Genomic DNA, 14314 nt, shown 5'->3' with positions numbered 1-14314 from the left:
CCATTTATAAACTAATGTAACTGACAGCAAAAGTGTGAAAAGTGTGTTTCCTCCCAGTTAAGTCTTTTGCACACCAAGTCCATATTTTTTGAAGTCGTTTATTCAATCCGCCATCCAATTTAAAAAAAAAAAAAAAATAAACAAAAAAGTTACATACAAATTCGCAATATGAGACAAAATGGAGTCGTCAAGCGGTTAGGATTACTTTGTGGTTGAATTGTATTCTTCAACTGAATTGAATTAGTTGGTGCAATGGATAGTGCTAGTCCCAAACTAATGGAAGTACTGAATGACAATAGGAAGAAGCTAGAGCACAGTCACTTCTGTCTGATCTTTGGCACATCCTTTGTTTTGGGATCAGCACCATGCCGGATTCCAAAGTGCTCTGCAATCACCTGCCACACTCTTTAAATCGTCCAAGTCTTTAAATAACGCGTCTTTGATTCTTTACTTTGTCTTAAAGTGCTTTGTGCTGGGAGATGAAGTGACGTTTTGCATGTAGGGTTGCTCTGCGTGGTCAAACACACACACACACACACACACACACACACCGAAAATCCAACCAGGTGACAGACACATGTTTTGTACTTTTTGTTTTGTACTGTTTTGTGTGTGAACATGACCAACAATGTATTTATTGTTAACATGCCACAATTTTAGATACAACATATGGACATTACACTGCTTTTAAAAATAAACCAATTTGCACTTTGTAATGCTTTCCTGAAACCTTAAACTGCAGGACTTCAGAGGCTTTCTGTGCTGCTCCAGCTGCTGTGATATCCAGGATATAAAGACACACTGTACTAAGACATTTCTCTCTTTTTCTAGCTTTCTGTGAGGAGGGATGCAGGAGCGGCGGGACCTGTGTGTCTCCCAACACGTGTGTCTGTCCCTCAGGATTTACAGGACGCCACTGTGAGACAGGTAAGACCTGAGGAACCCAACCTGACCCCCTACCTGTCCAGCTTGTTCAGTCGTCCCTCCTAATTAACAAGGATCTAGTTTTATATTGTTTTTCCTCGAGTTTTAGAAGTGACGTCAGAGGAATCCATGCAGTCCTTAGTTCTGTCTGAAGGGTCAGCAGCAGAGCATTCTGTCTTTTCCACGCTTACACACACACACACACTTTCACACACACACACACACACTTTCACGCTTCATCTCTAAAGCCTTGTATTTAAATTGGACCCAGGAGTGCCGTAGAAAAGGACAGCTAATTTGTATGTACTCTCCTCCTTTTTTTGTTCCCTCCTTACCTTTATCTCTTCGTTCATTTTCCTTCCTCTCTTCCCCTTCCACCTTTCCTCTCTTTTTTCCTCCCTTTATTCTCCTCTCATCTTCACGTCTTCCTTTGCTCTTCCTTTTCCTTCCCTTTCTTCTGTTCTCAATTGCTCCTATTTCCTCCTTTCCTCGCCTCTCCTCCACTTTTACCCTTTCCCCTCCATCCTCTTCTCCTCTCCTCCTACCATCATCTCTTACTTTCATTTCACGAATTCCCTTCCCTTTCTTATGCCCCACTTCTCTTTTTGCGCTCTTCTCTTTTTCTTTCCCTTTTCCTTTCTTCTCCCCTCCACCCTTTCCTCATCTCATCCTCTTCACGTCCCTTTTCCTCCTCTCCTCTGTTGTCTTTCCCTTTTTCCCGCCTTCCTCTTACTGCTCCCTGTCGTCTTCTTCCCTCCCCTCCTTCTTCTTGTCTTTATCTGCTCATTCATCCTCAATCTTCCTTCATGTTTTCCTCTAATTTATCTTCCTCATCTCTCCTCACCTCCTCTCTTCTCACCTCCTCTCCTCTCCTCTCACCTCTTCTCACCTCCTCTCCTATCCTCTCCTCTCCGGTTTTTAAAGCTGGTGCCTCTTTGGTCTCATTTTACAGAGGTGATCAGCCAGCTCTCTTAGAGCACCACTTTAACAGGTCAGCTATTCACAGCATGCTGCCAAGCTTTCCTTTCAGATACCATGTTACACTTACAAGTGCACATTATTGGTGACATAAATTACTCTGCGTGTAGCCACGACCACTTAGACTTCAGGTACTGCTGTCAGTCCTAATAGGTCATGTTAATATGTAGAACAGTGGAAGATTGTGTCTGCTGTAGTCCCGCTGGAATACATTTCTTCTCTTCATCACAGGTTTGCGTTGTGTGTTGATAACATGAGAAGACATGCGGTCAATGTAAACACAGCTTGGCAGTGCTTGACAACAGCGGTAGTCCTGTCCCTGGCGCTGATTGGCTAATCCTCAGTCACCCCCCCCCCCCCCCCCCCCCCCCCCCCCCCCCCCCCAGTGCCAGCTTATAAATGTAAAAGGACTGTATTTATATATAGCGCTTTTCTTGTCTTAAAGACTACTCAAAGCTCTTTTACATAATACAGGAGACATTCACACACACTGTGACCGAGACTGGCATACAAGGTGCCACCTGCTCATCAGATAAACACACACACACACGCACGCACGCACGCACACACGCACGCACAACTCAGGGTAACTCAGTGTTCAGTGTGTTGCCCAATGACACTTCAGCATGGGACCAGCACCCCCAACCTTCAGACCACTGAGCCACAGCCACCCTAATAACTTGACGCTGTACATTCCCCTACCTTAAATTCTTGGAAATACAAAAAGAAACTGTTATAGGTATTGTCACTCTGTCGTCAAATCATACATGTCTTCTTTTCTTTTACAACACATTTTACTTTGTTTAGGAGAAAATACTAAAACCAATTCAGATAAATATCTGCTGAGAGGTAATCAGTGGCAATCAGAGTGTAAGACATTTTATGAAAGCAATCAGGACTAATTACCTCCCAATAGACAACATCAAATATTTATTAATAAATTAATGTGGCAAGCTAATTCCTCAGTGCTCTTCTCTGAAAAAGACATTCTACAGCCAAACGTTTCCCTGTTGCAACTTGGCAAAGACTTTATATCTGTGCCTGTGTATTGAATTTTGATTACTGGCAAAATGTAGGATTGGTTTGAAAAATACCTACTTTGCATCTGCAGAATACTTCTCTTTGAACCAGAGAGGGAAGGGACAAGATTATGCAAAAAAGAAAATAAAGTGCGGTGCAGAATGCAGCTCTCCTTCTTCATAGGAAGCAAATATGGACTCATTCGGCTAATGAGGCTCCTCCCTGTGGCCCTCTGGCTGCTGCCCGGGGCTGCCACAGATGAGATGCAGTGCAAAATCACTCTGTCTCTCTATGTCAGAATGTGTCTGTCTCTGGGTGCTAGACTGTTGTGCTCTACATCTTATTTGCAGAAGCTACAAAAGGACAGGGTCGGATTCCTACTAACTGTATACTTACGTCTGAGCCACCAATGACTCTACACTGTAGGCCTGCAAGGTTAATCGCTATAAAATTGTGATCTCGATTCACCCTGTTCACAATTTATTTTTAAAAATCTTTTCTTTTTTTATGACTTTTATTCTCATTTACATTTGCGAGCCGACTGCATCACATACACTACTTCTTTCTTCTGTGAGTTTTAAACATAGACTCCCAAGCTCCCAAGCTCTGTGATACTCACCCTCCTCTTCACTGAAGCCTCTGTTTACAAGCTTGTGGTGATGGGTAATGTGCTATAGGTGCCAAAAAGGTTTGGTACTGTCAATTTGTTTAGTTTTGTCATGGTTCATTTGTCCAATAATGATTACACTTTATGAGACAGAAACTGTGGCAGAGAATTGTGATATCAATTAAAAAGCTAAAAAATCATGATTCATATTTTGCCACGAATCGTGCAGGCCTACTACACTGTACAATTTACATTAGGGTATGTTTAGAGTTCAAAGTTGGCTAGAACAGGATGAAAGATTACGTATTAACACAATCCTGAACATTTGGAGAGAGCACAAATCTTCATACCAAACTAGAAAAGGGTACATTCCTTTAGAGGAAATGTGCATGTGCTTGATTCTGCTAAAACGTTGCAGCTGACATGTTGAAAGTAGCATAGTGTCTTAAAAATGTGAATTGGTAGGTGTTTCTAAAATGTATTGAATAAAAGTAATATTTTTGGTGGAAGGGTTTTGAATGGGCCACCATTGGTCCATGCCCTTCATCACTCACTGGATCGGTTCGAAGACGAGTGTCAGCACCTCCAAACCTGACGCCGTGGTTCTCACCAGGAAACCAATGGAGTGGGAACACTGGGAAGGGAATGAGTCCTTACCCAAAGGGAAGGAGTCGTTCGCAAGTGAGGGGACAATGGAGCGAGAGATTGGCCGAAGAATCTGGGCAGAACGGGTGGTCACGGGTTACAATCACATGCACCGTTGTGGTGAAAAGAGAGCCGAGCCAGAAGGCAAAGCTGGTCCACTGGTCAATTTTCGTTCCTACCCTCGCCAGTAGCGGCCTTTGCACGGGCGAAGTGGGAAGCCGCCCGGAGCCGCATTTTTTCATGGCACTTGTTTTCTACTGTATAACTTGTCATTTCACCATGTGGGGAATCAGCAAATTGGCACCCCTGCTTGCTGAGAAGGTACTGTGCACTAAGAAGCTGTGTGAGAAGGGGGAAGGGGAGGGGAAGGGGGAGCGGGTGACAGTTCACCTCTGGGTTGAACAGGTTGCTGGGCATAAGCGCCAATACCAGTTGTATCAGTTAAACTTTTCACCTCAATTTACATTTTGAAACTTCTTTACGGCTTTATTATTGACTTCATAGCCGTGTGTGTTCGTGTCCGCCGTCTAAAATGCAAAAAGGGTTTTGACTATTTTTTTTTTTTAAGGGTGTGCAACCGTGACCACTACGGAAGAAAACATAAACCTATGTTGCAAGGTCTATGAAATGGAACGGTCCGGACAAGGGGGGGGAACAGGGGACCATGAGCCTCTTTGAGCTTATCACTTCTATGCATGATAAGGATCTATCGGAGCTCTACCCCGACTGTTGGACTGCTCTCGGGATTGCACTTGCTCTGCCAGTCACTGTGGCTTAAGCAGAGAGGAGCTTTTCAAACTAGAGTTGATCAAGTCATACCTGAAGTCACTGGCCTTTTCATCAGTATCACTTGCTCATTAGGGGAGCAGATTTCATACAATAACATCATTGATGATTTTGCATCAAGGAAGGCCGGAACGGTCAGGTTTCAGTTTTGGTTTGTGTTTTCTATTACTGCTGTAGTGTAATAATTAGATTTTTTTCAGTGTGTTGTCACATTTGTGTGATAAAGGATTTTTGCTATTTAAAATATTTATTCTATATTTTATTTGCATATTAATATTTTATATTATTGTTGCTCTTGTTACATTTTTTATATATCTGATTGTATTTATTTTTGGCACATTTATATATATTTTATTATAACAACATAAGTGAAAGAAAATTATGTTTCTCAATGGCACAAATCCTTCATTAGAAAATTTGAAAAAACAATTAAGAGAATCCAGTTATTTACCTACTGCAACAAGAAACACACTTTTGAAGGTAAACAAATCTCCATCCTTAACATTTTCAAAAGACAGTAAACACAATACTGCACAAGATATGACAGTATACGTTATCAGAACTCAAAATAAATATACACTGTAATATAGTAATTCTGCAAAATTATGGTTCTCGCCCTGGATGTAATTCAATGTAGAACCGCCACTGACCCTCACCCATGGTCATGAAGACTGGGTCATGACTGAAAGAACCAGATTGCGGGTACAAGCCACCAAAATGGGTTTCCTCAGACGAGTGGCTGGCGTCTCCCTTAGCGATAGGTTGAGAAGCTCAGTCATCCGTGAGGAACTCGGAGTAAAGCCGCTGCCCCTTTACCCCCTGGGCGCCTCCCTAGGGAGGTGTTCCAGGCACATCCAGCTGGGAGGAGGCCTCAGGGAAGAACCAGGACTAGGTGGAGAGATTTTATCTCCACCCTGGCATGGGAACGTGGAACTGCTGCCCCCAAGACCTGACTCTGGAGAAGCAGATGACAATGGATAGGTTTTTGTTAACATTGCTAGATGTAGCATGGGCATGGCAGTGGTCTGCGCTGTCCCAGTGTCCTTCTAGTTGTGTAGATGTGTTTATATTACTCAATTAGATCTACAATTATTTAATGAGTAAGTTAGAAGTTGCCGTGCTTTGTTGTTTGACTTCATGTTTTATTTACAACTGTCTCATATGTTTTTTGCAAATACCTTTATAGTACAAGAATAATAATATGCCATTAAGCATGTTATAAAAGCATTACGTAAAATACTTATAGGTCCACAAAATGCTATAAGAATTGGTGGAGTTTCAGTTGAAGACTTGCTGCAGGCAACATGTTGGAGCTGTACAGAAGGTTCTTGTTTTAACTCGGTGAACGACATGTGTTCTGTGTCTTTTTTTTACTTTCAACCTGTCTCATCTGTCAAACTCTCTTACTGTCTCACTGTACGTCTCTCATGTCTGTCTCCACTTCCCTTCCCCTCTGCCTCTCTGCTGCTCTTCCCTCCTCTGTAATAAAGCATATGGCTGCTCCACTGACTTCTCTCCTCTGTAGTGGATACTGTAGCTCTGTGGGTTAAGAGCATCTAAATGTAAAGCAAATGGGAACAGAGTCAATCTTTATGCTAATCTGTTCATCTTCTCCCACGTTGACCCGCTTTTCACCACAGGTCCAATGTTGGAGCCTCGTGATTTACTTTATAAAATGCTTTATTATTTTAATATAAACCAAACAGTGGACCTCATAATGAACTCCCAGTTCACACATTGTGAAGATCATAGTACTTCTTTGACAAACAAGTCATTGTAATGTACACACTGTACTACTGTGGAATATGTGGTTGGGTTAGAGATAACCCATTTGGTAAAATACAAGGTGCTTCAGTGTGACTGTTGAGGATATGTCGGGATATGGACAGCAGCACTAGCAGCAGTGAGTGTATATACTGTATGGTATAATGTGCTTTGGAGTTTTGAAGTCCTGCCAAACTGCAGGAAGCACCAGCTCTTCAAAATATTGTAAATCTGACAAAGAAGAGGTTAAAAATATCTCACTATAAAGTTAAGTGTAAGTGGTGTATTGCAAGTGAATTGTTTTGTCAGGTAGGAGTTAATACATTCTCTGCTCTACTGAGGAATCTAATGTATAAATGTATTGGTCGCCTGAATTCTTCTTCTAACTCTGTCACTGATCTGTGTAACTGATTGACCCGAGGTTCAGTGCTTTGCGATACCAGTCACCCTTATGGGATTACTGGTATAGCTGTCTTGTTTAATTGGTGTCTGTTCTTGTGTATCGGTCTTTTTTAATTGACCATGAGTCTAATACTAAAGGCTATCTATCTGTATTAAGTCATCCTCTGGGCAACATTAAAGGATAGGTTGTTTCAGAGTTGTTGTTAAGTCTATGTAAATACAATACTAATGTATTAGGGCTGGAATTATGTTTTTGTCCCGGTTCCATTCTATCCCATTACATGGGTTCCAGATCTGTCCAAGATTTGCAATTATTTTATATTTTGATACGATAGTGTTTTAGTATTGCAATTTTCTTTTGCTTCTTTAAAAAAAAAAAGTGGAATAATTCACTTCTAGAGACTATATCAGATAGAGAGCATTTGACTTCTGAGAAGACTTACTGCTAGACAGCTGGAAAACTAAGATACAGTAAGTACTTACTTTACCAGGCTTCTCGGCTGATTGTCATTGAATCTGCTGCCTTAAGGTTAAATTGACTGCTTTTGTTCTGCTGATTTAGCTCATTCTGCTGCTGTTTGCTACTTGGTTTTGCTGCTTTTTGTTTGCTTCTGGTCTTTGCTGCTTTACGGTTGGCTCTGCTTCTTCTTCTGCTGTGTTTGGCTGGATTTGCTGTGTTTTTGGCCAGACGTTTGTGACTGAAACTGCTTAGGGTAATCAGGATAGCTTAGTGCGGAGTTGGGGAGTGGTGGCTTACAAGGGTGTTTTACAATATCAATAAAAAACAAATATATATATATATATATATATATATATACACACACACTGAAGAAAATTATAAAGGCAACACTTGTTGCCCCCATTTTTCATGAGCTGAACTCAAAGATCTAAGACTTTTTCTATATAAACAAAAGGCTTATTTCTCTCAAATATTGTTCACAATTCTGTCTAAATCTGTGTTGGTGAGCACTTCTGCTTTGCAGAGATATCCATCCACTTCACAAGTGTGGCATATCAAGATGCTGATTAGACAGCATGATTGTTGCACTGAACATTTTAGAGTAGCCTAAGGCTTTTGTTATTGTCATGGGATTATTTGAAATACCAATATGCATAGATTTGATGATTTGCAGATCAAAAGATGTAAAATGGGGCTAGATTTGTTTGAAACATGCAAGTTTATTTTTAGACGTCCAGGTTGCATGTCACTTTGTAATTATGTGAATATATATTAACAACTATTTGTCTAAAGAACTACAAATCCCAAAATAGATGCTTACTAGCAATGCAATCCTTTAAACTCCTACTGACACCCAACTACTGCCTTGCTGCTCTTAGATACTGTATCAAGTCAATGACAAGTTGTAGCAAGCAGGCTTTTTAATCAAAGGTAAATTTAAATTAGTAAAGACATCAGTCTAGCGCGGCATGCATTCATTAGTGTTCAGCTGTGGTCTGTGGTCACTTTATTTTCTCCTTCAATCGTGCCGGTTGTTAATTTGATGAACATTCACTGACCACAGACTATCAGGTAACAACAAACACAAACATTGGTTGTTGTTTCTGTCTAAGGACACATTACTGTGAATGCCCTTTGTGACATTTTCCGTGATGTTTGTTTCAGTAGGTTAGTACAGCGGAGATAGGGGTAATCATGTAAAACTCAGGAGCTTGGGGATTATTTTAACTATGTGTAAGATTAATTCCCATTTTCATCCGTGAGCTAAAACTCGCAGCCCTTCACAGTCCGGGCTGTCATAAAGTCTTCACGTATCCCCGTTGGGAAAATTTACAGACGGGGGCATAAGTGAGGCCCTGCGGAAAGTACTAAGTGCTCTCGTTTGCATTGTAATGGAAGGAAACAGAGGCAAATGTGATATGCTGTCTGGCTGCTTTTCTTCCCGTGGCTGTAACAAAGATTGATGGAGTGCATGTTTGTTTGTGTGTGTGTGTGTGTGTGTGTGTGTGTGTGTGTGTGGGTGTGTGTGTGTGTGTGTGTGTGTGTGTGTGTGTGTGTGTCTGTGTGTACTCAAGCAGATTGTACTTTATACACAGGAAGGTCACCCGTCCACTTTACTGCAACAGACAAAGAGAATGGAGGGCTTAAACACACACACACACACACACACACACACACACACACACACACACACACAAGCTCAAAAATAGCTTTATAATACTATTGAGCAACAGGAATTATTGACTGTGTGTGAATGAAATGAGCTGTTAATACATCTAAATAAAAAGCTCTTACTAGGCGGGTGATGAATGGGGTTTTAAATAACATGTGCTGTCCATAAAAAGAGTTTTTGAGTCCTGGTGGACTTAGCTGTCTCTGTGCTTATAATTGGTTCAGTGGATTATGACAGGTCTCAGATCGGACGGATAATCTTTTCTGTTCAGGTTTGCAGTTTCACCTCCACATTCCTGGTGGCTCCATCATTACATGGATGTGTTGTGCTGACAAAACTACAGATCTGTATTTTAATCTCTAGACATGATCCAAAAGTCAGGCTGGATTTTGGCAACATAGCTATAATGTTCCAATTTGATGTAATGCAAATAATAATGCTCTTTTAGTCCTAGAGTAGGCTTATATTGCCAGACCTTCCTTTACAGTGCAGTGTACACAGCATTCCGGGATGGGAGAAAAACATGCTCTGGTTTGTTGGCATTTCTTTAAACCAATCACAATCGTCTTGGGCGGTGCTTAGCGCCGCACGGAGCAACGGTGCTTCTGCAAAATAGTGTCGGGAAGGAATTTGTTTTGATGGAACATGTGTACGTTCAAAGGTTTTTTTAGTCGTGCAAAAGAAAACTCAGATTGGACAGGTAGTCTACCTAGCTGTCTGGATTTACCCTGCAGAGATCTGAGGACCAGGTAACCATAGTCCTCAGAAATCCACCGGAGTTTAAAACACCAACACAAAGAAAGCAGAAGGTGATAGGCATCCAGCCTAAATGAGTGACATCCAACGGAATTTCTGGCAGCGCCTGAAAAATCCAGGAAATTAAAAGTCATTGATATAGACTAGTCCTGTACTGCCCTACCAGTATCAGTTCATTTCAATGTAATTGTAACTCGTGGAGGCAAAATTTGTGTTGTCTTTTTATTGTTGTTGGAAACTTTGACATGACATGATATGCAGGGGAGCAGGCCATTGTGTTAGCTGAGGCACCAATTTTATTTAACGTTGCCCTAAATAAGGAGCAGCCACAAGCTTTCCCTTCCGCATCAACTTTGTCATAAACAAAAACAACACAACCAGTAGCCACTGTATGACCTGATAGTATTCTCTACATCACCAGATTTCCAGTACAACCTATTTCCCAAGGATGTGCAAACTGATTCCAAAATAGTTATATTGCACATATGTTGATGATATGTTGATCTACTCTGTATTTAAGTTCTTGAATGCAGCAGCAATTTGCTTTAATGCTAATCCCCATTTTATTATAGTTTGTTTACTGTACGCACTTAATACACCAAGGTAAGTGCAAACTTGTTTGGCAGTGATTCTGATTCTGATCCGGTAACAAGTCAAGAACATTCCACTGTCTTGTTTGTGGTTTAGGTTCATTGTTCTTGTGTATTGTCCAAAGACACCCAGATCTAAACACCTTCACACACACTGAAGATGAATTTGGGCAGTTTAATTGCATATTCGGCATTTTAAATTTAGTGCTGCAGAGTACAGAGCCAAAACAATTTGACACGTGTCGCTGTCCTCCACTAAGAAGGCAAGGCAGTGAAAGAAATGTTGAAAATCATAATTTTTACAGACAAGAAAGGAAGCATTTCCCCCCGAAGATGAAAGCAGAATCGCAGCACCTCATATACCTCACAATAAAATTGGTAGCGTTTTTGTAGTTGCAGTGAAAACCATCTTAGAATGAGTCACTTTTCATAAATTATGGACAGATTGTTAGAGAGCAGAGCCGAATTATTGTTATTAGGAAGGCTGGCTGCACTGCTGTCTGTTGTTTCTGCCCTGTAGATGTTCCAGCTATAGGCATTATTTCTTTTCTTACAAAGCTCTATCCACAACAAACATAATATGTAGAAAGTATGTATGTATGTATGTATGTATGCAAATTAAAAAAAAATGATAAATGATGATTAGGATTATGTCACTGTGCCATGATATACATTTGCACGTAGTGTTGAGCATTATTTGCAACTGTGACATACAGCAAGTTTGAGTAGCGATGGTGAGATTTGCAGTAGAGTCAGACGTCATGCTGTGTAAATGATGTGCGGTTGACCCATGCTGTTGCCCATGTTGTAAATTAGAGCTGCCAACAGCTATTGGCGCAACACCGGCCAATGGCTGCTGTGATCGGTCGCGGGGTTAAATAAAGACAGTGTTTGCACACAACCCCGACAGCTTTGCCATAATTAAGTGTTAGACAAATGTAACATGAGAAAGATTAAGATCGCAAGTGTGATAATATCTGTTCATTGTAATTCTTATTTCAAAATGCTGTACATGTTTGTCTTCAGTGCCTACTAATCTGAACCCCTGTGTATATTCATTTGAAGGTTAACAGGAGACTGGAAAGTCAAACAGCAACAAAGTGAATTCAATACAATGTTTGTTCTGATCACGACCAAGCTTTGGAGGAGGGGCTGGCAAAGCCAGACTAAGGAGCCAATGGCGAGACAGCTTGATTTACACAGCAAGTTTTTGCGGCAAGGCAACTCAAAGTGTTTTACATAAAACATAAAGAGCAGTTAAAATTAAATTTAAAAAAAAAACAATCATTGATTAACGTGAATGTAAAATAAAGAAGCAGCCAGATGGGTATAAAATACAAGAATAAAAGTTAACAGTGCAGTGTAAGACATGAACTACTGCTTAGAAAAAAAGCATTTGTAAAGTGGTGTTTGTGCCTAAGTGTAAGGTGTATATAATGTAATCAAATCTGGAGCCCGCACTTGTTGGAAGTATAAAAATATATTCCGTTAAATTGAATCAGGGTCAGTATTTGAAACTTAATGATGCACTGTATCACCACTGAAGGACTCTAATCGCTTCTGGATTAAATCATGCAGTGTAACCGTGTGTATGCCCTCTCATGCACGTGCACCGCACTGCTCTTTTGTTAAAGGGTTAGCTGCTCTCAGCCACCAGTCACCTCTAATCTTGGTATGTTTCAGAGAGGGAATCTTTGGGTGTAGCTCTGACCAGATCTCTGACCTGACAGGCAGGCAGAGGGCACCCTCCCAGCAGCTGTCTTATTACCAGCGGCTCACCAGGCTAACGACACAACCACAACACACGGCTAAACAACTCGCCCTGAGTTCCCTTTTTTATCTAGAGGTGTGTGTGTGTGTGTGTGTGTGTGTGTGTGTGTGTGTGTGTGTGTGTGTGTGTGTGTGTGTGTGTGTGTGTGTGTGTGTGTGTGTGTGTGTGTGTGTGTGTGTGTGTGCAAAATGTAACTGTGACTTTCACAGCAGGACTGGAGCAACAGGAAACCGTTACAAGCACAAGATCAGAATGCCAGTTAGTTTTTTTATGGCTTGTAAAGTACTACTGTACTGTAGCTATAAGTTGATGCCATATGTTAACTGCTCTGTAGTGTCAACTGTATCCAGAAATCCAGCGTGTTGTGGGGACAACTGCAGCGGGGGGGCTGCTTTTGTGATTCTCTTGTATCTGGATCAAAATTAAACCAGTCACACAAGTCTCAGTGTAGCACATTTCAACAAAGAGGCAATTCAAATTTAACATAAACTTAAACTTCTCCAATATGCCAGAACAAATATTTCTCATAAACATTTTCAACTGTTGTCGCTTTCATCTAGGTGCTATCTAAAGTTGTTTCTGGTCTGGTTTTTTAATATGTAGTCCATCATGTAAATCAGTAAAAACTAGGTCTACAGAACAACATTAGTATCATCTTCCTCAAAAACGTTTTCATGAAATACAGTATAATCCTAACCCCTCAATAGATGGAATGAATTAAAAGAAAAGTATAAATTATCATAAATACTGTACAAGAAAAACATTATAACCAACTTTTAAACAATTTTTTTTTTAAATATTGTCTTATCTGAACCCATCAATTGCTATACTATGTTGTATCTCCGTTTTTTATTACAAATGAACAAATAGAATAACCTCTTCCGCATATGTTGTATTCAGTATACTAACATCTTTTCTCTCTTTAGCTGTAACTCATCTCTAAGTAAATATATAGAGACCTCAGCATACTGTATCCCCCCTTTAACTAAAAATCCATATCATTCTCAAAAAAAACTTGTTTTGATGGACTCACACTGGTTTGCGCCTCATTGTGTGTGTGCTCTCAGTGGAAATTATAAAATGATTGAAAAGTTTGGAATTGTGCAGATAAGCAATACAATTTTGAAGAACACTTATGCATTAAAACTTTCTTTAACAGAAAAACGTTGATTCAAGGATATGCTGACATTTTGGGAAATATGAGTGTTTGCTTTCTCTGAGTTTGATTAGAAGATCAACATCACTTCCATCTGTTCCCGTTTATCGGCTTCACGCATCTCGGGCTGATCAGATAGCTGTCTGGTACCGTAAATTGTAAATGCAAACAAGAAATGCTACATACTCGTATTCAATTGAAAGACACAATCTACCCTCATGTTTAAAAGATGCATCTGTCTCTGCTTCTACTTTAAATGGAACTACACTACATGTGTTTAGCATAGCTCGACGCAAAGACTGGAAGTAAAGAGACACTCCCTGCTAGAGTCAAGAGTTTTTATTTGTGCATACACCAAACAGTCCAGGCACCTAGGAATTCTTTTGTAGGCTCTTTTGAGTTGCCCCCTATGCTGCCCCCTTCATGTGTGTGAGTGTTGATCTGACGAGTAGGTGGCTCCTTGTATGGCAGCCTCGGCCACAGCGTATGAATGTGTGTGAATGGTTGAATGGTTCCTGTACTATGTTACAGCGATTTGTGTAGTCATTAAGACTAGAAAGGCGCTATACAAATACAGTCCATTTACACTTGAGTCAAGAAAAGAGTAAAATTACACCCAATTTCCACAGGATGCGTAACGGCTGTGGATCCGCTCCGGAACGGCATCGGAGTCATTAAATTTCCATTAAAAGTCCATGTGTGTATTTCCACTGACTGCGAAACAGCTCTATGCCAGCTCTGACACGCAGGGCTTCTATTTTTGCCGGACGCCGGGGAGCTCCG

The 14314-nt window shown here is 40.7% G+C and overlaps 1 protein-coding gene and 1 long non-coding RNA gene across 2 annotated transcripts in view; both read left to right on the top strand.

Annotated features, from left to right (window-relative positions):
* Positions 1 to 14314, top strand: part of LOC116693743 (protein kinase C-binding protein NELL1) — a 296583-nt gene that overhangs the window by 251766 nt on the left and 30503 nt on the right. Inside the window, exon 15 of the mRNA XM_032522965.1 lies at positions 832 to 927. Within this exon, the coding sequence (XP_032378856.1) occupies positions 832 to 927 (96 nt within the window). The remainder of the gene's footprint in view (positions 1 to 831; positions 928 to 14314) is intronic.
* On the top strand, positions 9755 to 10748 carry LOC116693799 (uncharacterized). Its single transcript, XR_004332990.1, has 3 exons — positions 9755 to 9890; positions 10618 to 10621; positions 10738 to 10748. It is a non-coding gene; the product is annotated as an uncharacterized LOC116693799 (long non-coding RNA).

This window comes from Etheostoma spectabile, chromosome 1 (assembly GCF_008692095.1).
Source record: "Etheostoma spectabile isolate EspeVRDwgs_2016 chromosome 1, UIUC_Espe_1.0, whole genome shotgun sequence".
Taxonomy (NCBI): domain Eukaryota; kingdom Metazoa; phylum Chordata; class Actinopteri; order Perciformes; family Percidae; genus Etheostoma; species Etheostoma spectabile.
This window is presented reverse-complemented; position numbering and strand designations above follow the sequence as displayed.